General features: G+C 32.9%; 1 protein-coding gene across 13 annotated transcripts in view; it reads left to right on the top strand.

Annotated features, from left to right (window-relative positions):
• Positions 1-1691: 1691 nt before the first annotated feature.
• Positions 1692-26995, top strand: part of LOC126992009 (uncharacterized) — a 110315-nt gene continuing 85011 nt past the window's right edge. For 5 of the 13 annotated variants that reach the window (XR_007746041.1, XR_007746033.1, XM_050850683.1 and 2 more), the window contains exons 1-3: positions 1890-1991; positions 3448-3539; positions 5906-5984. Coding sequence is in view for 4 of the 13 variants with exons in the window: in XM_050850683.1 (XP_050706640.1) it covers positions 3462-3539; positions 5906-5984 (157 nt within the window). In the remaining 9 variants the exon portion in view is untranslated. The other 8 variants (XR_007746045.1, XR_007746037.1, XM_050850682.1 and 5 more) reach the window with 7 other exon arrangements.

Here is a 26995-nt window from a genome sequence, read left to right as displayed (position 1 = left end):
TACAACAAAATACAATGAAATACAATGAAATACAACAAAATACAATGAAATACAAGAAAATACAATGAAATACAACAAAATACAACAAAATACAATACAATACAACAAAATACAATGAAATACAACAAAATATAATGAAATACAACAAAATACAATGAAATACAATGAAATACAACTAAATACAATTAAATACAACAAAATAGAAATAACTACAATGGACAAAATACAATGAAATACAACAAAATATAATGAAATACAACAAAATACAATGAAATACAATGAAATACAACTAAATACAATTAAATACAACAAAATAGAAATAACTACAATGGAATACAACAAAATATAATGAATTACAATGAAATACAACAAAATACAATGAAATACAACAAAATACAATGAAATACAATAAAATACAATGAATTACAATGAAATACAACGAAATACAACAAAATACAATGAAACACAAGAGAATACAACAAAATACAATGTAATACAATAAAATACAACAAAATACAATGGAATACAACAAAATACAGTGAAATACAATGAAATACAACAAAATACAACAAAATACAATGAAATACAATAAAATACAACAAAATACAATGAAATACAACAAAATACAAAAAAAATACAATGAAATACATGAAACTACAATGAAATACAATGAAATACACCAAACTACAATGATATACAACAAAATGCAATGAAATACAACAAAATACAATGAAATACAATGAAATACATGAAACTACAATGAAATACAATGAAATACACCAAACTACAATGAAATACAACAAAATGCAATGAAATACAACAAAATACAATGAAATACAATGAAATACAAGAAAATACAATGAAATACAACAAAATACAACACAATACAATGAAACACAATGAAATACAACAAAATACAACAAAATACAATGAAATTCAATGAAATACAACGAAATACAATGAAATACAACAAAATACAATTAAATACAGCAAAATACAACAAAATGAAATGAAATACAATGAAATGCAACAAAATACAATGAAATACAACAAAATACAATGAAATACAATGAAATACTACAAAATACAAAGAAATACAACAAAATACAACAAAATAAAATGAAATACAACAAAATACAATAAATTACAAGAAAATACAATTAAATACAATGAAATACAATGAAATACAACAAAATACAATGAAATACAATGAAATACAACAAAATACAACAAAATACAATGAAAGACAATGAAATACAACAAAAATACAATGAAATACAACAAAATACTATGAAATACAACAAAATTAAAAAAAAAAGTCACCGTTTACATGAAAATAATATAAATATACCTGATTTTCATATTTTTGGGTGGGGGGAATTTCACACGAGATTTCCGGGGCGATATCTCCCTTAATATTGAGTGCAGCGTTATGCCGAGGCCACAAATGGATTCCTCGTCTTATTTTACCCAAGATGAGTCGCCGTTTGCATGAAAATAGCTTCAAATAACATAAATATAGTTGATTTTCATGTTTTTTTTGAGAATTTCACGCTAGCTTTCCGTGCCGATATCTCCCTTAATATTTAGTGTAGCGTTATGCCGAGGCCAGAAATGGATTCCTCGTCTCGTTTCTTTCCCGTTAAGTTGCCTTTTGCAGGACATGGCCGCTTTTTTTTTTTTTTTTTTCTAGGGACCCAAAGTATAACACTTTCACCTCAAGTACGAGAGTCCAGTGCGGGACACCTGCCGATCTCTGAGCCCCACACTGCTTTTATCACCCAAATAACCGCCTTCACATATGATTATTGTTTAAAGGGTTAATTATTGGGGCTTCTTGGCATCAGGTATGGGTCAGAAGCCGGTAAATGTGCGGCTCTGAGTACGATAATCTAGCATCGGTGCGCGGTAAAAAATCATAACACACCTGATCGTCCACGCAGTTCCTCCTTCACGACGTGTTTTGAGAGGTGTTTGCAGTGTTTTTGGCGGTAAGACAGTGTATTTTTACGTTCATGGTACAGAGGAAGGGTCAAACTACCACCAGGGTCATTGAATACCCCTGAAAATGCTTACAACGCCTACGGAAGCCTTGTCAAATACGTGTTTATAGGTGACGAGTTTTGACCCCGCGCCGTATCAGCTGTTCTTAAGAGGTCATAAAGGAGATGAATCGTGTTCCCGTGAGTGACTTTTAACGTTCATGGTACAGAGGAAGGGTCAAGCTACCACCAGGGTCATTATCTACCTCTGGAAATGTCCCCCACAACGCCTACGAAAGCCTTGTCAAATATGTGACTCATTGACCTCAAGCATCAACCGCCCCCAAAATCATGTTACCGTTGATGAGGTTTCAGGCCCTGCTGCTGCTCTGCTTCTAAAGGTGAAAAAAAGAGATTAATCGCTTTACAGTGAGTGTTTTCTCCCCTTCATAGTACAGAGTTACGTCATGTGACGGACGAGTGTGTGACGTGGCAGCAGCAGTGTTTAAATGTGTTACGTGATCCCAGAGAGTGTTACACGTTGTGACATTAGTAGTATTCTGTTACCTGGACACATGATAGGGCTGTTACTGGCTGTGTTACGTCACTGTGTTAAGGTGACGGGCTGTGACGTGGGCTCTCAGGTGTTATGCAGTGTTAACAGTGCCACCGACAGTTCCATGTTCAGCAGGTGTTACGTGATGCAAGACAGATTAGTTACCCAGTGTTACAGTGTCTTGTTAACCTACCTGGTGTGACCCCCCTCCTGTGATGTGGGCTCAGCCAGGGTGTTTAATATGCAGTGCCACAGACAGTGTTATGTTACCAGGCAGTGTTCACAGTGGCATAGATTCGTGTGGTGCCAGAATCAGTGTGATGCCAGCCATTCGTGCCGTGACGGCAAATGTATAGAATAACACCCATGTGACCCTAGGACCCTGTACAGAGGCTTCGGGAATATTCGCACCGCTGTGATGTAGTACTCTTGTTAATTAAAGTTAATCTCACGTCAAGGCTGACCTGACCAGGGCTACAGCAGGTCACACAGGGCTGTCACCTACCAAAACAACCCTCGCTTATCATCACCACAAGCTCTTTAGTGGGTGTGCGTTTAGGGCGGGGTGTGGTGGTAATTACAACATTTCTAGCACATCCAGCCTGGTTTTGACAAGCCAGCAGACGTGTTTAGGTTACAAGGGGGGTACTTTTCCACGCAGGCTCTTCCCTTTCTTCACCCCGGAGCTCGCAGTCTCTCTCTCTCTCTCATGTACCTTTAAGGAAGAAAGGGCCATGGAAATTTTACAGTAAAGAGAGAAATAAGAGGAAATTACTACCCTTAACTTACACTACTGGTAACCTAAGCTGTGGGGGAAAATGACTTCATTACATAAGAACATAGAAATACTTATTCCTGCTTTGGTCAGTATATGATGCTCTTTATTATGGGGATGCTGCTATTTTACAGAAACCGTGCGCTGAATGGATGACTTTTTAATGCTGGAGGTCCACTCCCTGACGCCCCGCCCTGCACGTCACGACCTGCCCCGGCATCAGTTGGTAAATAATGCGTAGTACTGTTAATGGTTATCCAGCACACAGCTAGGTGGGCAATATTGTTGTCATATATATTACCCATGAATTATTACCTCATAAAACCTAACGTGTGCCGCTGATGCAATACATTGTCCGAGGTGTGATCGGATCGCTAGGAAGTTTAGTGTTATTTAATTCTAACCTAACCTAATGAACAAGACCTAACATGACACCTGACTGACCTGTGTCTCTGCCAGAATACAATGGCTGTTATAAAACTTTTCACATTTTTTTCAGAAGTTTTCAATATTCTGTAAGCTGTTAGTTAGTATTAAGATACTAACATAATGTATTAAACCTCCTGTGAAACGTCGCTAATATGTATATTGTATACCACCGTCAGGGTAAGTGTCAGGGAGGGATTTTTAAGTGTCTTCCACCAAATTGTCTGAGGTGGTGGGCACTTTTTTCCTTATATATATGATGAGTGTATTTACTCATGAGAATATTGTTTACATGAGTTAGTTTACTTTTTACAACTCTTAAGCTGAATTACAATTATTAGATTTAAAACCTCAATTCCACCAAGTTATAAATACTGTTAATCTTATAGCTCAGTTCAAATTACAGCTACTCTTCCTCGCACTCGGTCTCCTCGCTTTGCGCGGTGCCAGCCGCACGAGCAGCCTCCCGCCCCGGGCCTCCACCACCTGTGGCTTCGCGACGGGCGGCCTCGTGAGCACAACACATGGCCCTCAGGGCGTCGACACTGCCGATTGAGTCACACGCCTGGTACACTTGTTGCCTCAGTGTCACGTCACGGAGGACTCCCATTAACTTTCTAAGCGACAAGTACTCCAACAAATCTGTGCTACGCTGTCGGCACTTAAAGGCACAGTCTGTCGCTTTCTGTGTGCACTTGGTTATGTACTCACTGACACACTCCTGCTCCTGCCTCGCTCCAAAGAACTCTGCCCACTGCACTGCCTGTGTATATGGCCGAAGGACGAGCTTGCCGATGGCGTCCAAGGCCGTTGGTAGAGTCAGGGTGCTCCACTGGTCCATAGTGAAGCGTGCGTCCATGGCCCAATGCAGGGCAGGGACGCATTGGAGCCTGATGTGTTGCACTGCCTCCTGTGGCAGCCACCTGCACAGAAGCAGCCAGCACTCCATGGACCTCCTCCGTGACTTAAAGGCAGCTGGCGACATCTCCAGCTCGCACTTCTCTGGAGCGGAGGCTGGTGACGGCCGGGGAGGAGTGGTCAGTTAGTAGGTCCAGACTTCCGTTCACTGTGCCATGTAAGATGTCTGGCTAAGGAAATGCAGGGCGTGTGTGCTCCCGTTTACTGAGTGAGTCAATAACTGACAGAGGTTCGCCTCGCGGGTGCGGGCGCAGGCAGAAAACATCTCGTACATCCAACAGGAACCCCCTTATATGGGCGGTTGCCTACGTCACTATACGTCGTTACTACGTCATAACCATTGACTTTACACATAAGGCACTGAGGGTGCACTCTATGATATGGTCACATCCTCATAAGTACATAAGAGTGAATATTCCTGAGTATTCTACATGGCTTGGGTTTACATGATTCTCGTCCTTTAGCGTGGTGCTGTCGTTGGGTGAAGTGGGTGGTTTCCGGCAGAGCTATGTGGTGGCCTGAGACGCCCCTTTTTACTTCCTGTGTGTTTCCATAATGGTTTGTTCTTCACACTGTCGCCTCGCTGTGCTGTGTTCTTCAAATTGTTCTTGTTATTAGATGAATTCTACCGTTCATCATCACTTTCTTCTTCTTTGTTTATTTGTGGTGCTCGTACTGGGTCAGGAGGTGTTACTGCATCTGTGTTGGTAGATGTAGTGCCCTGCGGGGCACCACAAGTGCCTGCCTGCCTTTCACAGCCTTCCTCTTCGTGTGTGTGTGTGTGTGTGTGTGTGTGTGTGTGTGTGTTGTGTTGACTCTTATTTTCTTTTATTTTTTCTTCCTAACTGTTTTCCTGTCAACAGAGTGTCCAGAGGAAGGAAAGAAGAGAGAAAGGAAGGAAGTGAGTGGACAGCTTTTGGTGGCTTTTTCTTTGGTCAGGTCAGGTCAGGTCAGGGGCCGGGACATGCAGCTTTTTTTCCTTGTCGTCAGAAGAGTGTTCTGGCTACACCTGTCAGTGTTAGATTGGAATTATAAGAACCAGAAATTTGTAAGAAAAGTTTTTGAGGAAACAGTTTTGTTGTTTGGAAGAAGAATGTGATGACTCTGTGAACCAGTCCTCCACCTCCTCCTCCTCCTCCTGAGGTGGCTTATAGCAGCACATGTAGTGTGCCGGGCTGCACTGTGTTGTCAGTCTGGGCAGCAGCAGTGTTCTGGGCTCATCCACTCATTGTAATGTTGGTTTTTCAGAGCGGTGGCACTGCCCGGCACTTCCTCAAGAAGGCTCTCCTGCCCCTGACTGGCTGGTGTGACAGTCTGCTGCTTCTTGGTGAGTGTAAGATGTCCGGCTAAGGAAACGCAGGGCGTGTGTGCTCCCGTGTGGGAAGTGAGCTATTTCCAGCCAGCCGGCAAGCCTGTCGGCGTAGGCCATGTACATGTGTCCTTCGTGCTGGAACATGTCGGCCACCGTCTGCTGGAACGGGTACTCAGGGGGCGGCGTCATCGCCAGCGTTTCTGCGGGCTGCGATGGGGCGCGTGTTTCGCATTCTGTGCATGCGGAGCGGTGGTGCCGCAGGTCCCCCTCAATCCCCGGCCAGTATACACACTGCCTCGCCCTCCGCAGCATGGAACCGAGGCCCTGGTGGCTGGCGTGTAGGTTTGCTGCTACCTGCTGTCGGAGAGCTTCGGGGATGACGAGGCGCACGTACCCCTGGTCAAACATGTATGTCACTACGTCGTGCATCACTGCCAGCCTGTCCCTCACCCCATAGAAGGGACGCAGGGATGCCACTTCTTGTGCTTTATGCTGGTGCCAGTCACCCGCCATGACCTTGGCGACTAACATCTGGTACGTCGGGTCGTCGGCGGCCTTCCGCTTGACCTCCTCTTCGTCCACCACGCGTCCCTCCCGATCGGTGCAGGCTACGACTGCGGCGGCGACTGCCCCGATGATATCCTCGTCCGAGTCGAGGTCCGCTGTTGTCGGGGGTGCCCTGAGAGCTGGGTAGCGGGACAGAAAGTCGGCGGCGGTGTTGCTCTTCCCAGGGAGGTATTTGATTTGGAATCGGAACTGTAGTGTTCGTTCCTTGAGCCTGAAGAGCCTGGGGTTGACAACGCTCGTCAGAGCTGTCTCCTAGGAGCTTCACAAGGGGGCGGTGGTCGGTCACGATGGTGAGGTTTGGGCATCCCAGCAGGAACAACCTCGCCTTTTGGAGGCACCACGCCACCGCCAGAGCCTCCCCTTCCACAGCTGCGTATCCAGCCTCGGCGGTGGTGAGGTGCCGGCTGCCGCACAGGGCCAGGTGCCACCCGCCCTTACAGCAGTATGGGGCGGAGGCCGATGCACAACTGCAGTACTGCTGGAGGATGACGAATCCGATGCCCTCTCGGCTCCAGTCGGTGATGGCAGCGGTGGGGCGGGTTTTATCGTAATAAGTAAGACCGTCCTTGGCGAGCTGGCATATAGTATCCTTGGCTTGGCGGAATTTCTACTGAAGCTGGTAGTCCCAGTACACGTGTCTTACTTTTGGTTTCTTCAGTAACTCCGGAAGGCGTTCATGATCGGCGGTGGCGAGGAAGGGGGCGAGCTGGTTTACGAAGCCATACCACGATCTGATGTCCGTGATGGATGGCTTGCCCGGCATGTGGAAGCCCCTGACGTGGAAGGCTGACGTGGGCGTACGGGCGTGATCTTAAGTGTCTTCCTTTGTGAGAAAATAAGGATATATATTTTTCATGGCGGGCTTGGGGCAGATACTTAGCCCGTAACATAGTTTTCGTTTTCACGGCTAAAATAGATCTTTCCTGCACTAGTCTCATGTACCCACGTGTGCACGGGCGTGGAAGGCTAATGGGAGTAGGTGGAATTCGTAATTAGGTCATGTTCGATGTCGAAGAATGGGTAAATGGGGTCAGTAAATTGCGTGGTGATAATTAAAGGGGGCGGGGGCTAACGGTAATGGAGGGGGGGCTAATGGGTGTAGGTGAAACTCAAAAATGGATCATGTGAGGTGTCAAATACTGGAATAATGGGGTCAGTAAATTGCGTGGTGATAATTAAAGGGGGCGGGGGTTAATGGTAATTGGGGGGGGGGGGGCTAATGTGAGTAGGTGAAACTCGAAAATAGGTCATGTGAGGTGTCAAATACTGGGTAAATGGGGTCAGTAAATTGCGTGGTGATAATCAGAGGGGGCGGGGGTGAATGGTAATGGGGGGGGGGTGCCATTGGGTGTAGATGGAATTCGTAATTTGGTCATGTTCGATGTCGAAAAATGGGTAAATGGGGTCAGTAAATTGCGTGGTGATAATTAAAGGGGGCGGGGGCTAACGGTAATGGAGGGGGGGCTAATGGGTGTAGGTGAAACTCGAAAATGGATCATGTGAGGTGTCAAATACTGGAATAATGGGGTCATTAAATTGCGTGGTGATAATGAGAGGGGGCGGGGGTTAATGGGAGTAGGTGGATTTCGTAATTAGGTGATGTTCGGTGTCGAATGATGGGTAAATGGGGTCAATAAATTGCGTGGTGATAATTAAAGGGGGCGGGGGTTAATGGTAATTTGGGGGGGGGGGCTAATGGGAGTAGGTGAAACTCGAAAATAGGTCATGTGAGGTGTCAAATACTGGGTAAATGGGGCCAGTAAATTGCGTGGTGATAATCAGAGGGGGCGGGGGTGAATGGTAATGGGGGGGGGCTAATGGGAGTAGGTGGAATTCGTAATTTGGTCATGTTCGGTGTCGAATAATGGGTAAATGGGAACAGTAAATTGCGTGGTGATAATTAAAGGGGGCGGGGGTTAATGGTAATGGGGGGGCTAATGGGAGTATGTGGAATTCATAATTAGGTCATGTTCGGTGTCGAATAATGGGTAAATGGGGTCAGTAAATTGCGTGGTGATAATTAAAGGGGGCGGGGATTTATGGTAATGGGTGGGGCCCAATGGGTGCAAGTGAAACTCGAAAATAGGTCATGTTCGGTGTCGAATGATGGGTAAATGGGGTCAGTAAATTGCGTGGTGATAATTAAAAAGGGCGGGGGTTAATGGTAATGGGGGGGGGGCCATTGGGAGTAGGTGGAATTCGTAATTAGGTCATGTTCGGTGGCGAATAAGGGGTAAATAGGGTCAGTAAATTGCGTGCTGATAATTAAAAGGGGCGGGGGTTAACGGTAATGGGGGGGGGCTAATGGGAGTAGGTGTAATTCGTAATTACCACGGCCTGATCATGTGCTAGACTCATGATATGTATTCACCAAGGCCTGATCATGTACTAGACTCGTGATATGGATTCACCATGGCCCGATCATGTACTAGACTCGTGATATGGATTCACCATGGCCCGATCATGTGCTAGACTCGTGGTATGAGTTCACCATGGCCTGATCATGTGCTGGACTCGTGATGTGTTCACCACGGCCTGATCATGTGCTGGACTCGTGATATGTGTTCACCACGGCCTGATCATGTGCTGGACTCGTGATATGTGTTCACCACAGCCTGATCATGTGCTGGACTCGTGATATGTGTTCACCACGGCCTGATCATGTGCTGGACTCGTGATATGTGTTCACCACAGCCTGATCATGTGCTGGACTCGTGATATGTGTTCACCACAGCCTGATCATGTGCTGGACTCGTGATATGTGTTCACCACAGCCTGATCATGTGCTGGACTCGTGATATGTGTTCACCACAGCCTGATCATGTGCTGGACTCGTGATATGTGTTCACCATGGCCTGATCATGTGCTGGACTCGTGATATGTGTTCACCACGGCCTGATCATGTGCTGGACTCGTGATATGTGTTCACCATGGCCTGATCATGTGCTGGACTCGTGATATGTGTTCACCACAGCCTGATCATGTGCTAGACTCGTGATATGTGTTCACCACAGCCTGATCATGTGCTAGACTCGTGATATGGATTCACCACGGCCTGATCATGTGCTGGACTCGTGATATGTGTTCACCACGGCCAGATCACGTGCTGGACTCTTTTATTCTGTTGTATTCTGTTGTATTCTCTTTTATTCTGTTGTATTCTGTTGTATTATCTTTTATTCTGTTGTATTATCTTTTATTCTGTTGTATTCTCTTTTATTCTGTTGTATTCTCTTTTATTCTGTTGTATTCTGTTGTATTCTCTTTTATTCTGTTGTATTCTCTTTTATTCTGTTGTATTCTGTTGTATTCTCTTTTATTCTGTTGTATTCTGTTGTATTCTCTTTTATTCTGTTCTATTCTGTTGTATTATCTTTTATTCTGTTGTATTCTGTTGTATTCTCTTTTATTCTGTTGTATTCTGTTGTATTATCTTTTATTCTGTTGTATTCTGTTGTATTATCTTTTATTCTGTTGTATTCTGTTGTATTCTCTTTTATTCTGTTGTATTATGTTGTATTCTCTTTTATTCTGTTGTATTCTGTTGTATTCTCTTTTATTCTGTTGTATTCTGTTGTATTATCTTTTATTCTGTTGTATTCTGTTGTATTCTCTTTTATTCTGTTGTATTCTGTTGTATTCTCTTTTATTCTGTTGTATTCTCTTTTATTCTGTTGTATTCTGTTGTATTATCTTTTATTCTGTTGTATTCTGTTGTATTCTCTTTTATTCTGTTGTATTCTGTTGTATTATCTTTTATTCTGTTGTATTCTGTTGTATTCTCTTTTATTCTGTTGTATTCTCTTTTATTCTGTTGTATTCTGTTGTATTCTCTTTTATTCTGTTGTATTCTCTTTTATTCTGTTGTATTCTGTTGTATTCTCTTTTATTCTGTTGTATTCTCTTTTATTCTGTTGTATTCTGTTGTATTATCTTTTATTCTGTTGTATTCTGTTGTATTCTCTTTTATTCTGTTGTATTCTGTTGTATTCTGTTGTATTCTCTTTTATTCTGTTGTATTCTGTTGTAGGTATTCTCTTTTATTCTGTTGTATTCTGTTGTATTATCTTTTATTCTGTTGTATTCTGTTGTATTCTCTTTTATTCTGTTGTATTCTGTTGTATTCTCTTTTATTCTGTTGTATTCTGTTGTATTCTCTTTTATTCTGTTGTATTCTCTTTTATTCTGTTGTATTCTCTTTTATTCTGTTGTATTCTCTTTTATTCTGTTGTATTCTGTTGTATTCTCTTTTATTCTGTTGTATTATCTTTTATTCTGTTGTATTCTGTTGTATTATCTTTTATTCTGTTGTATTCTGTTGTATTCTCTTTTATTCTGTTGTATTCTGTTGTATTCTCTTTTATTCTGTTGTATTCTGTTGTATTCTCTTTTATTCTGTTGTATTCTGTTGTATTCTCTTTTATTCTGTTGTATTCTGTTGTATTCTCTTTTATTCTGTTGTATTCTGTTGTATTCTCTTTTATTCTGTTGTATTCTGTTGTATTCTGTTGTATTCTCTTTTATTCTGTTGTATTCTCTTTTATTCTGTTGTATTCTCTTTTATTCTGTTGTATTCTGTTGTATTCTCTTTTATTCTGTTGTATTCTCTTTTATTCTGTTGTATTCTGTTGTATTCTCTTTTATTCTGTTGTATTCTGTTGTATTCTCTTTTATTCTGTTGTATTCTGTTGTATTATCTTTTATTCTGTTGTATTCTGTTGTATTCTCTTTTATTCTGTTGTATTCTGTTGTATTCTCTTTTATTCTGTTGTATTCTGTTGTATTCTCTTTTATTCTGTTGTATTCTGTTGTATTCTCTTTTATTCTGTTGTATTCTCTTTTATTCTGTTGTATTCTGTTGTATTCTCTTTTATTCTGTTGTATTCTGTTGTATTCTCTTTTATTCTGTTGTATTCTGTTGTATTCTCTTTTATTCTGTTGTATTCTGTTGTATTCTCTTTTATTCTGTTGTATTCTCTTTTATTCTGTTGTATTCTGTTGTATTCTCTTTTATTCTGTTGTATTCTGTTGTATTCTCTTTTATTCTGTTGTATTCTGTTGTATTCTCTTTTATTCTGTTGTATTCTGTTGTATTCTCTTTTATTCTGTTGTATTCTGTTGTATTCTCTTTTATTCTGTTGTATTCTGTTGTATTCTCTTTTATTCTGTTGTATTCTGTTGTATTCTCTTTTATTCTGTTGTATTCTGTTGTATTCTCTTATTCTGTTGTATTCTGTTGTATTCTCTTTTATTCTGTTGTATTCTGTTGTATTCTCTTTTATTCTGTTGTATTCTGTTGTATTCTCTTTTATTCTGTTGTATTCTCTTTTATTCTGTTGTATTCTGTTGTATTCTCTTTTATTCTGTTGTATTCTGTTGTATTCTCTTTTATTCTGTTGTATTCTGTTGTATTCTCTTTTATTCTGTTGTATTCTGTTGTATTCTCTTTTATTCTGTTGTATTCTGTTGTATTCTCTTTTATTCTGTTGTATTCTGTTGTATTCTCTTTTATTCTGTTGTATTCTCTTTTATTCTGTTGTATTCTGTTGTATTCTGTTGTATTCTCTTTTATTCTGTTGTATTCTCTTTTATTCTGTTGTATTCTGTTGTATTCTCTTTTATTCTGTTGTATTCTGTTGTATTCTCTTTTATTCTGTTGTATTCTCTTTTATTCTGTTGTATTCTATTTTATTCTGTTGTATTCTCTTTTATTCTGTTGTATTCTGTTGTATTCTCTTTTATTCTGTTGTATTCTGTTGTATTCTCTTTTATTCTGTTGTATTCTGTTGTATTCTCTTTTATTCTGTTGTATTCTGTTGTATTCTCTTTTATTCTGTTGTATTCTGTTGTATTCTCTTATTTTGTTGTATTCTGTTGTATTCTCTTTTATTCTGTTGTATTCTGTTGTATTCTCTTTTATTCTGTTGTATTCTGTTGTATTCTCTTTTATTCTGTTGTATTCTGTTGTATTCTCTCTTTTATTCTGTTGTATTCTGTTGTATTCTCTTTTATTCTGTTGTATTCTGTTGTATTCTCTTTTATTCTGTTGTATTCTCTTTTATTCTGTTGTATTCTCTTTTATTCTGTTGTATTCTGTTGTATTCTCTTTTATTCTGTTGTATTCTCTTTTATTCTGTTGTATTCTGTTGTATTCTCTTTTATTCTGTTGTATTCTCTTTTATTCTGTTGTATTCTCTTTTATTCTGTTGTATTCTGTTGTATTCTCTTTTATTCTGTTGTATTCTGTTGTATTCTCTTTTATTCTGTTGTATTCTGTTGTATTCTCTTTTATTCTGTTGTATTCTGTTGTATTCTCTTTTATTCTGTTGTATTCTGTTGTATTCTCTTTTATTCTGTTGTATTCTGTTGTATTCTCTTTTATTCTGTTGTATTCTGTTGTATTCTCTTTTATTCTGTTGTATTCTGTTGTATTCTCTTTTATTCTGTTGTATTCTGTTGTATTCTCTTTTATTCTGTTGTATTCTGTTGTATTCTCTTTTATTCTGTTGTATTCTGTTGTATTCTCTTTTATTCTGTTGTATTCTGTTGTATTCTCTTTTATTCTGTTGTATTCTGTTGTATTCTCTTTTATTCTGTTGTATTCTGTTGTATTCTTTATTCTGTTGTATTCTCTTTTATTCTGTTGTATTCTGTTGTATTCTGTTGTATTCTCTTTTATTCTGTTGTATTCTGTTGTATTCTCTTTTATTCTGTTGTATTCTGTTGTATTCTCTTTTATTCTGTTGTATTCTGTTGTATTCTCTTTTATTCTGTTGTATTCTGTTGTATTCTGTTGTATTCTCTTTTATTCTGTTGTATTCTGTTGTATTCTCTTTTATTCTGTTGTATTCTGTTGTATTCTGTTGTATTCTCTTTTATTCTGTTGTATTCTGTTGTATTCTCTTTTATTCTGTTGTATTCTGTTGTATTCTCTTTTATTCTGTTGTATTCTGTTGTATTCTCTTTTATTCTGTTGTATTCTGTTGTATTCTCTTTTATTCTGTTGTATTCTCTTTTATTCTGTTGTATTCTCTTTTATTCTGTTGTATTCTGTTGTATTCTCTTTATTCTGTTGTATTCTGTTGTATTCTCTTTTATTCTGTTGTATTCTGTTGTATTCTCTTTTATTCTGTTGTATTCTGTTGTATTCTCTTTTATTCTGTTGTATTCTGTTGTATTCTCTTTTATTCTCTTTTATTCTGTTGTATTCTGTTGTATTCTCTTTTATTCTGTTGTATTCTGTTGTATTCTCTTTTATTCTGTTGTATTCTCTTTTATTCTGTTGTATTCTTATTCTATTTGTATTCTGTTGTATTCTCTTTTATTCTGTTGTATTCTGTTGTATTCTCTTTTATTCTGTTGTATTCTGTTGTATTCTCTTTTATTCTGTTGTATTCTGTTGTATTCTCTTTTATTCTGTTGTATTCTGTTGTATTCTCTTTTATTCTGTTGTATTCTGTTGTATTCTCTTTTATTCTGTTGTATTCTCTTTTATTCTGTTGTATTCTGTTGTATTCTCTTTTATTCTGTTGTATTCTGTTGTATTCTCTTTTATTCTGTTGTATTCTGTTGTATTCTCTTTTATTCTGTTGTATTCTGTTGTATTCTCTTTTATTCTGTTGTATTCTGTTGTATTCTCTTTTATTCTGTTGTATTCTGTTGTATTCTGTTGTATTCTCTTTTATTCTGTTGTATTCTGTTGTATTCTCTTTTATTCTGTTGTATTCTCTTTTATTCTGTTTTATTCTGTTGTATTCTGTTGTATTCTCTTTTATTCTGTTGTATTCTCTTTTATTCTGTTGTATTCTGTTGTATTCTCTTTTATTCTGTTGTATTCTGTTGTATTCTCTTTTATTCTGTTGTATTCTGTTGTATTCTCTTTTATTCTGTTGTATTCTGTTGTATTCTTTTATTCTGTTGTATTCTGTTGTATTCTCTTTTATTCTGTTGTATTCTGTTGTATTCTCTTTTATTCTGTTGTATTCTGTTGTATTCTCTTTTATTCTGTTGTATTCTGTTGCATTCTCTTTTATTCTGTTGTATTCTGCTGTATTCTGTTGTATTCTCTTTTATTCTGTTGTATTCTGTTGTATTCTCTTTTATTCTGTTGCATTCTGTTGTATTCTCTTTTATTCTGTTGTATTATCTTTTATTCTGTTGTATTCTGTTGTATTCTCTTTTATTCTGTTGTATTCTGTTGTATTCTCTTTTATTCTGTTGTATTCTGTTGTATTCTCTTTTATTCTGTTGTATTCTGTTGTATTCTCTTTTATTCTGTTGTATTCTCTTTTATTCTGTTGTATTCTGTTGTATTCTCTTTTATTCTGTTGTATTCTGTTGTATTCTCTTTTATTCTGTTGTATTCTGTTGTATTCTCTTTTTCTATTCTGTATTCTGTTGTATTCTCTTTTATTCTGTTGTATTCTGTTGTATTCTCTTTTATTCTGTTGTATTCTGTTGTATTCTCTTTTATTCTGTTGTATTCTGTTGTATTCTCTTTTATTCTGTTGTATTCTGTTGTATTCTCTTTTATTCTGTTGTATTCTGTTGTATTCTCTTTTATTCTGTTGTATTCTGTTGTATTCTGTTGTATTCTCTTTTATTCTGTTGTATTCTGTTGTATTCTCTTTTATTCTGTTGTATTCTGTTGTATTCTCTTTTATTCTGTTGTATTCTGTTGTATTCTCTTTTATTCTGTTGTATTCTGTTGTATTCTCTTTTATTCTGTTGTATTCTCTTTTATTCTGTTGTATTCTGTTGTATTCATTTGTATTCTCTTTTATTCTGTTGTATTCTCTTTTATTCTGTTGTATTCTGTTGTATTCTCTTTTATTCTGTTGTATTCTGTTGTATTCTCTTTTATTCTGTTGTATTCTGTTGTATTCTCTTTTATTCTGTTGTATTCTGTTGTATTCTGTTGTATTCTCTTTTATTCTGTTGTATTCTGTTGTATTCTCTTTTATTCTGTTGTATTCTCTTTTATTCTGTTGTATTCTGTTGTATTCTCTTTTATTCTGTTGTATTCTGTTGTATTCTCTTTTATTCTGTTGTATTCTGTTGTATTCTCTTTTATTCTGTTGTATTCTCTTTTATTCTGTTGTATTCTGTTGTATTCTCTTTTATTCTGTTGTATTCTGTTGTATTCTCTTTTATTCTGTTGTATTCTGTTGTATTATCTTTTATTCTGTTGTATTCTGTTGTATTCTCTTTTATTCTGTTGTATTCTCTTTTATTCTGTTGTATTCTGTTGTATTCTCTTTTATTCTGTTGTATTCTCTTTTATTCTGTTGTATTCTGTTGTATTCTCTTTTATTCTGTTGTATTCTCTTTTATTCTGTTGTATTCTGTTGTATTATTTTGTATTCTCTTTTATTCTGTTGTATTCTGTTGTATTCTCTTTTATTCTGTTGTATTCTCTTTTATTCTGTTGTATTCTGTTGTATTCTCTTTTATTCTGTTGTATTCTGTTGTATTCTCTTTTATTCTGTTGTATTCTGTTGTATTCTCTTTTATTCTGTTGTATTCTGTTGTATTCTCTTTTATTCTGTTGTATTCTGTTGTATTCTCTTTTATTCTGTTGTATTCTGTTGTATTCTCTTTTATTCTGTTGTATTCTGTTGTATTCTCTTTTATTCTGTTGTATTCTGTTGTATTCTCTTTTATTCTGTTGTATTCTCTTTTATTCTGTTGTATTCTCTTTTATTCTGTTGTATTCTCTTTTATTCTGTTGTATTCTCTTTTATTCTGTTGTATTCTGTTGTATTATCTTTTATTCTGTTGTATTCTGTTGTATTTTCTTTTATTCTGTTGTATTCTCTTTTATTCTGTTGTATTCTGTTGTATTCTCTTTTATTCTGTTGTATTCTGTTGTATTCTCTTTTATTCTGTTGTATTCTGTTGTATTCTCTTTTATTCTGTTGTATTCTGTTGTATTCTCTTTTATTCTGTTGTATTCTGAAGTATTCTCTTTTATTCTGTTGTATTCTGTTGGATTATATTTGATTCTGTTGTATTCTGTTGTATTCTCGGTTATTCTGTTGTATTCTTTTATTCTGTTGTATTCTGTTGTATTCTCTTTTATTCTGTTGTATTCTGTTGTATTCTCTTTTATTCTGTTGTATTCTGTTGTATTCTCTTTTATTCTGTTGTATTCTCTTTTATTCTGTTGTATTCTGTTGTATTCTCTTTTATTCTGTTGTATTCTGTTGTATTCTCTTTTATTCTGTTGTATTCTCTTTTATTCTGTTGTATTCTGTTGTATTCTCTTTTATTCTGTTGTATTCTGTTGTATTCTCTTTTATTCTGTTGTATTCTGTTGTATTCTCTTTTATTCTGTTGTATTCTGTTGTATTCTCTTTTATTCTGTTGTATTCTCTTTTATTCTGTTGTATTCTGTTGTATTCTCTTTTTATTCTATTTGTATTCTCTTTTATTCTGTTCTATTCTCTTTTATTCTGTTGTATTCTGTTGTATTCTCTTATTCTGTTGTATTCTGTTGTATTCTCTTTTTTATTCTGTTGTATTCTGTTGTATTCTCTTTTATTCTGTTGTATTCTGTTGTATTCTCTTTTATTCTGTTGTATTCTCTTTTATTCTGTTGTATTCTGTTGTATTCTCTTTTATTCTGTTGTATTCTCTTTTATTCTGTTGTATTCTGTTCTATTCTCTTTTATTCTGTTGTATTCTGTTGTATTCTCTTTTATTCTGTTGTATTCTGTTGTATTCTCTTATTCTGTTTGTTTTCTGTTGTATTCTCTTTTATTCTGTTGTATTCTGTTGTATTCTCTTTTATTCTGTTGTATTCTGTTGTATTCTCTTTTATTCTGTTGTATTCTGTTGTATTCTCTTTTATTCTGTTGTATTCTGTTGTATTCTCTTTTATTCTGTTGTATTCTCTTTTATTCAGTTGTATTCTGTATTCTTTATTCTGTTGTATTCTCTTTTATTCTGTTGTATTCTGTTGTATTCTCTTTTATTCTGTTGTATTCTGTTGTATTCTGTTGTATTCTATTTTATTCTGTTGTATTCTCTTTTATTCTGTTGTATTCTCTTTTATTCTGTTGTATTCTGTTGTATTCTCTTTTATTCTGTTGTATTCTGTTGTATTCTCTTTTATTCTGTTGTATTCTGTTGTATTCTCTTTTATTCTGTTGTATTCTCTTTTATTCTGTTGTATTCTGTTGTATTCTCTTTTATTCTGTTGTATTCTGTTGTATTCTCTTTTATTCTGTTGTATTCTGTTGTATTCTCTTTTATTCTGTTGTATTCTGTTGTATTCTCTTTTATTCTGTTGTATTCTGTTGTATTCTCTTTTATTCTGTTGTATTCTGTTGTATTCTCTTTTATTCTGTTGTATTCTCTTTTATTCTGTTGTATTCTCTTTTATTCTGTTGTATTCTCTTTTATTCTGTTGTATTCTGTTGTATTCTCTTTTATTCTGTTGTATTCTGTTGTATTCTCTTTTATTCTGTTGTATTCTCTTTTATTCTGTTGTATTCTGTTGTATTCTCTTTTATTCTGTTGTATTCTGTTGTATTCTCTTTTATTCTGTTGTATTCTGTTGTATTCTCTTTTATTCTGTTGTATTCTGTTGTATTCTCTTATTCTGTTGTATTCTGTTGTATTCTCTTTTATTCTGTTGTATTCTGTTGTATTCTCTTTTATTCTGTTGTATTCTCTTTTATTCTGTTGTATTCTCTTTTATTCTGTTGTATTCTGTTGTATTCTCTTTTATTCTGTTGTATTCTGTTGTATTCTCTTTTATTCTGTTGTATTCTGTTGTATTCTCTTTTATTCTGTTGTATTCTTTTGTATTCTCTTTTATTCTGTTGTATTCTCTTTTATTCTGTTGTATTCTGTTGTATTCTCTTTTATTCTGTTGTATTCTGTTGTATTCTCTTTTATTCTGTTGTATTCTGTTGTATTCTCTTTTATTCTGTTGTATTCTGTTGTATTCTCTTTTATTCTGTTGTATTCTGTTGTATTCTCTTTTATTCTGTTGTATTCTCTTTTATTCTGTTGTATTCTGTTGTATTCTCTTTTATTCTGTTGTATTCTGTTGTATTCTCTTTTATTCTGTTGTATTCTGTTGTATTCTCTTTTATTCTGTTGTATTCTGTTGTATTATCTTTTATTCTGTTGTATTCTGTTGTATTCTTTTTTATTCTGTTGTATTCTATTTGTATTCTCTTTTATTCTGTTGTATTCTGTTGTATTCTCTTTTATTCTGTTGTATTCTCTTTTATTCGGTTGTATTCTCTTTTATTCTGTTGTATTCTGTTGTATTCTCTTTTATTCTGTTGTATTCTCTTTTATTCTGTTGTATTCTGTTGTATTCTCTTTTATTCTGTTGTATTCTGTTGTATTCTCTTTTATTCTGTTGTATTCTGTTGTATTCTCTTTTATTCTGTTGTATTCTGTTGTATTCTCTTTTATTCTGTTGTATTCTGTTGTATTCTCTTTTATTCTGTTGTATTCTGTTGTATTCTCTTTTATTCTGTTGTATTCTCTTTTATTCTGTTGTATTCTGTTGTATTCTCTTTTATTCTGTTGTATTCTGTTGTATTCTCTTTTATTCTGTTGTATTCTCTTTTATTCTGTTTTATTAAATTTTATTATGTTTTATTCTCTATTATTCTGTTGTATTCTGTTGTATTATCTTTTAATCAGTTTTATTCAGTTGTATTCTCTTTTATTCTGTTGTATTCTTTTATTCTATTTGTATTCTGTTGTATTCTCTTTTATTCTGTTGTATTCTGTTGTATTCTCTTTTATTCTGTTGTATTCTGTTGTATTCTCTTTTATTCTATTTGTATTCTGTTGTATTCTCTTTTATTCTGTTGTATTCTGTTGTATTCTCTTTTATTCTGTTGTATTCTCTTTTTATTCTGTTGTATTCTGTTGTATTCTCTTTTATTCTGTTGTATTCTTTTATTCTGTTGTATTCTGTTGTATTCTCATTTATTCTGTTGTATTCTGTTGTATTCTCTTTTATTCTGTTGTATTCTGTTGTATTCTCTTTTATTCTGTTGTATTCTGTTGTATTCTCTTTTTATTCTGTTGTATTCTCTTTTATTCTGTTTTATTCTGTTGTATTCTCTTTTATTCTGTTGTATTCTCTTGTATTCTCTTTTATTCTGTTGTATTCTGTTGTATTCTCTTTTATTCTGTTGTATTCTGTTGTATTCTCTTTTTATTCTGTTGAATTCTCTTTTATTCTGGTGTATTCTGTTGTATTCTCTTTTATTCTGTTGTATTCTGTTGTATTCTCTTTTATTCTGTTGTATTCTGTTGTATTATTTTATTCTGTTGTATTCTGTTGTATTCTCTTTTATTCTGTTGTATTCTGTTGTATTCTCTTTTATTCTGTTGTATTCTCTTTTATTCTGTTGTATTCTGTTGTATTCTCTTTTATTCTGTTGTATTCTGTTGTATTCTCTTTTATTCTGTTGTATTCTCTTTTATTCTGTTGTATTCTGTTGTATTCTCTTTTATTCTGTTGTATTCTGTTGTATTCTCTTTTATTCTGTTGTATTCTGTTTTATTCTCTTTTATTCTGTTGTATTCTGTTGTATTCTCTTTTATTCTGTTGTATTCTGTTGTATTCTCTTTTATTCTGTTGTATTCTGTTGTATTCTCTTTTATTCTGTTGTATTCTGTTGTATTCTCTTTTATTCTGTTGTATTCTCTTTTATTCTGTTGTATTCTGTTGTATTCTGTTGTATTCTCTTTTATTCTGTTGTATTCTCTTTTATTCTGTTGTATTCTGTTGTATTCTCTTTTATTCTGTTGTATTCTGTTGTATTCTCTTTTATTCTGTTGTATTCTGTTGTATTCTTTTATTCTATTTGTATTCTGTTGTATTCTGTTGTATTCTCTTTTATTCTGTTGTATTCTCTTTTATTCTTTTGTATTCTCTTTTATTCTGTTGTATTCTCTTTTATTCTGTTGTATTCTGTTGTATTCTGTTGTATTCTCTTTTATTCTGTTGTATTCTGTTGTATTCTCTTTTATTCTGTTGTATTCTGTTGTATTCTCTTTTATTCTGTTGTATTCTCTTTTATTCTGTTGTATTCTCTTTTATTCTGTTGTATTCTGTTGTATTCTCTTTTATTCTGTTGTATTCTGTTGTATTCTCTTTTATTCTGTTGTATTCTGTTGTATTCTCTTTTATTCTGTTGTATTCTCTTTTATTCTGTTGTATTCTGTTGTATTCTCTTTTATTCTGTTGTATTCTCTTTTATTCTGTTGTATTCTCTTTTATTCTGTTGTATTCTGTTGTATTATCTTTTATTCTGTTGTATTCTGTTGTATTCTCTTTTATTCTGTTGTATTCTCTTTTATTCTGTTGTATTCTCTTTTATTCTCTTATTCTGTTGTATTCTGTTGTATTCTCTTTTATTCTGTTGTATTCTGTTGTATTCTCTTTTATTCTGTTGTATTCTGTTGCATTCTCTTTTATTCTGTTGTACTCTCTTTTATTCTGTTGTATTCTGTTGTATTCTCTTTTATTCTGTTGTATTCTGTTGTATTCTCTTTTATACTGTTTTATTCTGATTCATTATCTTTTATTCTGTTGTATTATTTTTTATTTTCTTTTATTCTGTTGTATTCTCTTTTATTCTCTTTTATTCTGTTGTATTCTGTTGTATTCTCTTTTATTCTGTTGTATTCTGTTGTATTCTCTTTTATTCTGTTGTATTCTGTTGTATTCTCTTTTATTCTGTTGTATTCTCTTTTATTATATTTTATAGTGTTGTATTCTGTTTGATTCTTTTTTATTCTGTTGTATTCTGTTGTATTCTGTTGTATTCTATTTGTATTCTCTTTTATTCTGTTGTATTCTGTTGTATTCTCTTTTATTCTATTTGTATTCTGTTGTATTCTCTTGTATTCTGTTTTCTTCTTTTGTATTCTCTTTTATTCTGTTGTTTTCTGTTGTATTCTCTTTTATTCTGTTGTAGTCTGTTGTATTCTCTTTTATTCTGTTTTATTCTTTTGTATTATGTTGTATTCTCTTTTATTCTGTTGTATTCTCTTTTATTCTGTTGTATTCTGTTGTATTCTCTTTTATTCTGTTGTATTCTGTTGTATTCTCTTTTATTCTGTTGTATTCTGTTGTATTCTCTTTTATTCTGTTGTATTCTCTTTTATTCTGTTGTATTCTGTTGTATTCTGTTGTATTCTCTTTTATTCTGTTGTATTCTCTTTTATTCTGTTGTATTCTGTTGTATTCTCTTTTATTCTGTTGTATTCTGTTGTATTCTCTTTTATTCTGTTGTATTCTCTTTTATTCTCTTTTATTCTCTTTTATTCTGTTGTATTCTCTTTTATTCTGTTGTATTATGTTGTATTCTCTTTTATTCTGTTGTATTCTGTTGTATTCTCTTTTATTCTGTTGTATTCTGTTGTATTCTCTTTTATTCTGTTGTATTCTGTTGTATTCTCTTTTATTCTGTTGTATTCTGTTGTATTCTCTTTTATTCTGTTGTATTCTGTTGTATTCTCTTTTATTCTGTTGTATTCTGTTGTATTCTCTTTTATTCTGTTGTATTCTGTTGTATTCTCTTTTATTCTGTTGTATTCTGTTGTATTCTCTTTTATTCTGTTGTATTCTCTTTTATTCTGTTGTATTCTGTTGTATTCTCTTTTATTCTGTTGTATTCTGTTGTATTCTCTTTTATTCTGTTGTATTCTGTTGTATTATCTTTTATTCTGTTGTATTCTGTTGTATTCTCTTTTATTCTGTTGTATTCTGTTGTATTCTCTTTTATTCTGTTGTATTCTGTTGTATTCTGTTGTATTCTCTTTTATTCTGTTGTATTCTGTTGTATTCTCTTTTATTCTGTTGTATTCTGTTGTATTCTCTTTTATTCTGTTGTATTCTCTTTTATTCTGTTGTATTCTCTTTTATTCTGTTGTATTCTCTTTTATTCTCTTTTATTCTTTTGTATTCTGTTGTATTCTCTTTTATTCTGTTGTATTCTCTTTTATTCTGTTGTATTCTGTTGTATTCTCTTTTATTCTGTTGTATTCTGTTGTATTCTCTTTTATTCTGTTGTATTCTGTTGTATTCTCTTTTATTCTGTTGTATTCTGTTGTATTCTCTTTTATTCTGTTGTATTATGTTGTATTCTGTTGTATTCTCTTTTATTCTGTTGTATTCTGTTGTATTCTCTTTTATTCTGTTGTATTCTGTTGTATTCTGTTGTATTCTCTTTTATTCTGTTGTATTCTGTTGTATTCTCTTTTATTCTGTTGTATTCTCTTATTATGTGGTATTCTCTTTTATTCTGTTGTATTCTCTTTTATTCTGTTGTATTCTGTTGTATTCTCTTTTATTCTGTTGTATTCTGTTGTATTCTCTTTTATTCTGTTGTATTCTGTTGTATTCTCTTTTATTCTGTTGTATTCTCTTTTATTCTGTTGTATTCTCTTTTATTCTGTTGTATTCTGTTGTATTCTCTTTTATTCTGTTGTATTCTGTTGTATTCTCTTTTATTCTGTTGTATTCTGTTGTATTATCTTTTATTCTGTTGTATTCTGTTGTATTCTCTTTTATTCTGTTGTATTCTGTTGTATTCTGTTGTATTCTCTTTTATTCTGTTGTATTCTGTTGTATTCTCTTTTATTCTGTTGTATTCTGTTGTATTCTCTTTTATTCTGTTGTATTCTCTTTTATTCTGTTGTATTCTCTTTTATTCTGTTGTATTCTCTTTTATTCTGTTGTATTCTATTTTATTCTGTTGTATTCTCTTTTATTCTGTTGTATTCTGTTGTATTCTCTTTTATTCTGTTGTATTCTGTTGTATTCTCTTTTATTCTGTTGTATTCTGTTGTATTCTCTTTTATTCTGTTGTATTCTGTTGTATTCTCTTTTATTCTGTTGTATTCTCTTTTATTCTGTTGTATTCTGTTGTATTCTGTTGTATTCTCTTTTATTCTGTTGTATTCTCTTTTATTCTGTTGTATTCTGTTGTATTCTCTTTTATTCTGTTGTATTCTGTTGTATTATCTTTTATTCTGTTGTATTCTTGTGTATTCTATTTGTATTCTCTTTTATTCTGTTGTATTCTCTTTTATTCTGTTGTATTCTCTTTTATTCTGTTGTATTCTGTTGTATTCTCTTTTATTCTGTTGTATTCTCTTTTATTCTTTTGTATTCTCTTTTATTCTGTTGTATTCTCTTTTATTCTGTTGTATTCTGTTGTATTCTCTTTTATTCTGTTGTATTCTGTTGTATTCTCTTTTATTCTGTTGTATTCTGTTGTATTCTCTTTTATTCTGTTGTATTCTCTTTTATTCTGTTGTATTCTCTTTTATTCTGTTGTATTCTCTTTTATTCTGTTGTATTCTCTTTTATTCTGTTGTATTCTGTTGTATTCTCTTTTATTCTGTTGTATTCTGTTGTATTCTCTTTTATTCTGTTGTATTCTGTTGTATTCTCTTTTATTCTGTTGTATTCTCTTTTATTCTGTTGTATTCTATTGTATTCTCTTTCATTCTGTTGTATTCTCTTTTATTCTGTTGTATTCTGTTGTATTCTCTTTTATTCTGTTGTATTCTCTTTTATTCTGTTGTATTCTGTTGTATTCTCTTTTATTCTGTTGTATTCTGTTGTATTTTTTATTTTGTTGTATTCTGTTGTATTCTCTTTTATTCTGTTGTATTCTGTTGTATTCTCTTTTATTCTGTTGTATTCTCTTTTATTCTGTTGTATTCTCTTTTATTCTGTTGTATTCTGTTGTATTCTCTTTTATTCTGTTGTATTCTCTTATATTCTGTTGTATTCTGTTGTATTATCTTTTATTCTGTTGTATTCTGTTGTATTCTCTTTTATTCTGTTGTATTCTGTTGTATTCTCTTTTATTCTGTTGTATTCTCTTTTATTCTGTTGTATTCTGTTGTATTCTCTTTTATTCTGTTGTATTCTCTTTTATTCTGTTGTATTCTCTTTTATTCTGTTGTATTCTCTTTTATTCTGTTGTATTCTGTTGTATTCTCTTTTATTCTGTTGTATTCTCTTTTATTCTGTTGTATTCTCTTTTATTCTGTTGTATTCTCTTTTATTCTGTTGTATTCTGTTGTATTCTCTTTTATTCTGTTGTATTCTGTTGTATTCTCTTTTATTCTGTTGTATTCTGTTGTATTCTCTTTTATTCTGTTGTATTCTGTTCTATTCTCTTTTATTCTGTTGTATTCTGTTGTATTCTCTTTTATTCTGTTGTATTCTCTTATTCTGTTGTATTCTGTTGTATTCTCTTTTATTCTGTTGTATTCTGTTGTATTCTCTTTTATTCTGTTGTATTCTGTTGTATTCTCTTTTATTCTGTTGTATTCTCTTTTATTCTGTTGTATTCTGTTGTATTCTCTTTTATTCTGTTGTATTCTGTTGTATTCTGTTGTATTCTCTTTTATTCTGTTGTATTCTCTTTTATTCTGTTGTATTCTCTTTTATTCTGTTGTATTCTGTTGTATTCTCTTTTATTCTGTTGTATTCTGTTGTATTCTCTTTTATTCTGTTGTATTCTCTTTTATTCTGTTGTATTCTCTTTTATTCTGTTGTATTCTGTTGTATTCTCTTTTATTCTGTTGTATTCTGTTGTATTCTCTTTTATTCTGTTGTATTCTGTTGTATTCTCTTTTATTCTGTTGTATTCTGTTGTATTCTCTTTTATTCTGTTGTATTCTGTTGTATTCTCTTTTATTCTGTTGTATTCTGTTGTATTCTATTTTATATTGTTGTATTCTGTTGTATTCTCTTTTATTCTGTTGTATTCTGTTGTATTATCTTTTATTCTGTTGTATTCTGTTGTATTATCTTTTATTCTGTTGTATTCTCTTTTATTCTGTTGTATTCTGTTGTATTCTCTTTTATTCTGTTTTATTCTGTTGTATTCTCTTTTATTCTGTTGTATTCTCTTTTATTCTGTTGTATTCTGTTGTATTCTCTTTTATTCTGTTGTATTCTGTTGTATTATCTTTTATTCTGTTGTATTCTGTTGTATTATCTTTTATTCTGTTGTATTCTCTTTTATTCTGTTGTATTCTCTTTTATTCTGTTGTATTCTGTTGTATTATCTTTTATTCTGTTGTATTCTGTTGTATTATGTTTTATTCTGTTGTATTCTGTTTTATTCTGTTGTATTCTGTTGTATTCTCTTTTATTCTGTTGTATTCTCTTGTATTCTCTTTTATTCTGTTGTATTCTGTTGTATTCTCTTATTCTGTTGTATTCTGTTGTATTATCTTTTATTCTGTTGTATTCTGTTGTATTATCTTTTATTCTGTTGTATTCTGTTGTATTATCTTTTATTCTGTTGTATTCTGTTGTATTCTCTTTTATTCTGTTGTATTCTGTTGTATTCTCTTTTATTCTGTTGTATTATCTTTTATTCTGTTGTATTCTGTTGTATTATCTTTTATTCTGTTGTATTCTCTTTTATTCTGTTGTATTCTGAAGTATTCTCTTTTATTCTGTTGTATTCTCTTTTATTCTGTTGTATTCTCTTTTATTCTGTTGTATTCTGTTGTATTATCTTTTATTCTGTTGTATTCTGTTGTATTCTCTGTTATTCTGTTGTATTCTCTTTTATTCTGTTGTATTCTGTTGTATTCTCTTTTATTCTGTTGTATTCTCTTTTATTCTGTTGTATTCTGTTGTATTCTCTTTTATTCTGTTGTATTCTGTTGTATTCTCTTTTATTCTGTTGTATTCAGTTGTATTCTCTTTTATTCTGTTGTATTCTGTTGTATTCTCTTTTATTCTGTTGTATTCTGTTGTATTCTCTTTTATTCTGTTGTATTCTGTTGTATTATCTTTTATTCTGTTGTATTATCTTTTATTCTGTTGTATTCTGTTGTATTCTCTTTTATTCTGTTGTATTCTCTTTTATTCTGTTGTATTCTCTTTTATTCTGTTGTATTCTGTTGTATTATCTTTTATTCTGTTGTATTCTGTTGTATTATCTTTTATTCTGTTGTATTCTGTTGTATTCTCTTTTATTCTGTTGTATTCTGTTGTATTCTCTTTTATTCTGTTGTATTCTGTTGTATTATCTTTTATTCTGTTGTATTCTGTTCTATTCTCTTTTATTCTGTTGTATTCTGTTGTATTCTCTTTTATTCTGTTGTATTCTGTTGTATTCTCTTTTATTCTGTTGTATTATGTTGTATTCTGTTGTATTCTCTTTTATTCTGTTGTATTCTGTTGTATTATCTTTTATTCTGTTGTATTCTGTTGTATTCTCTTTTATTCTGTTGTATTCTGTTGTATTCTCTTTTATTCTGTTGTATTCTGTTGTATTATCTTTTATTCTGTTGTATTCTGTTGTATTCTCTTTTATTCTGTTGTATTCTCTTTTATTCTGTTGTATTCTGTTGTATTCTCTTTTATTCTGTTGTATTCTGTTGTATTATCTTTTATTCTGTTGTATTCTGTTGTATTCTCTTTTATTCTG

This window comes from Eriocheir sinensis, unplaced genomic scaffold (assembly GCF_024679095.1).
Source record: "Eriocheir sinensis breed Jianghai 21 unplaced genomic scaffold, ASM2467909v1 Scaffold384, whole genome shotgun sequence".
Lineage (NCBI taxonomy): Eukaryota > Metazoa > Arthropoda > Malacostraca > Decapoda > Varunidae > Eriocheir > Eriocheir sinensis.
This window is presented reverse-complemented; position numbering and strand designations above follow the sequence as displayed.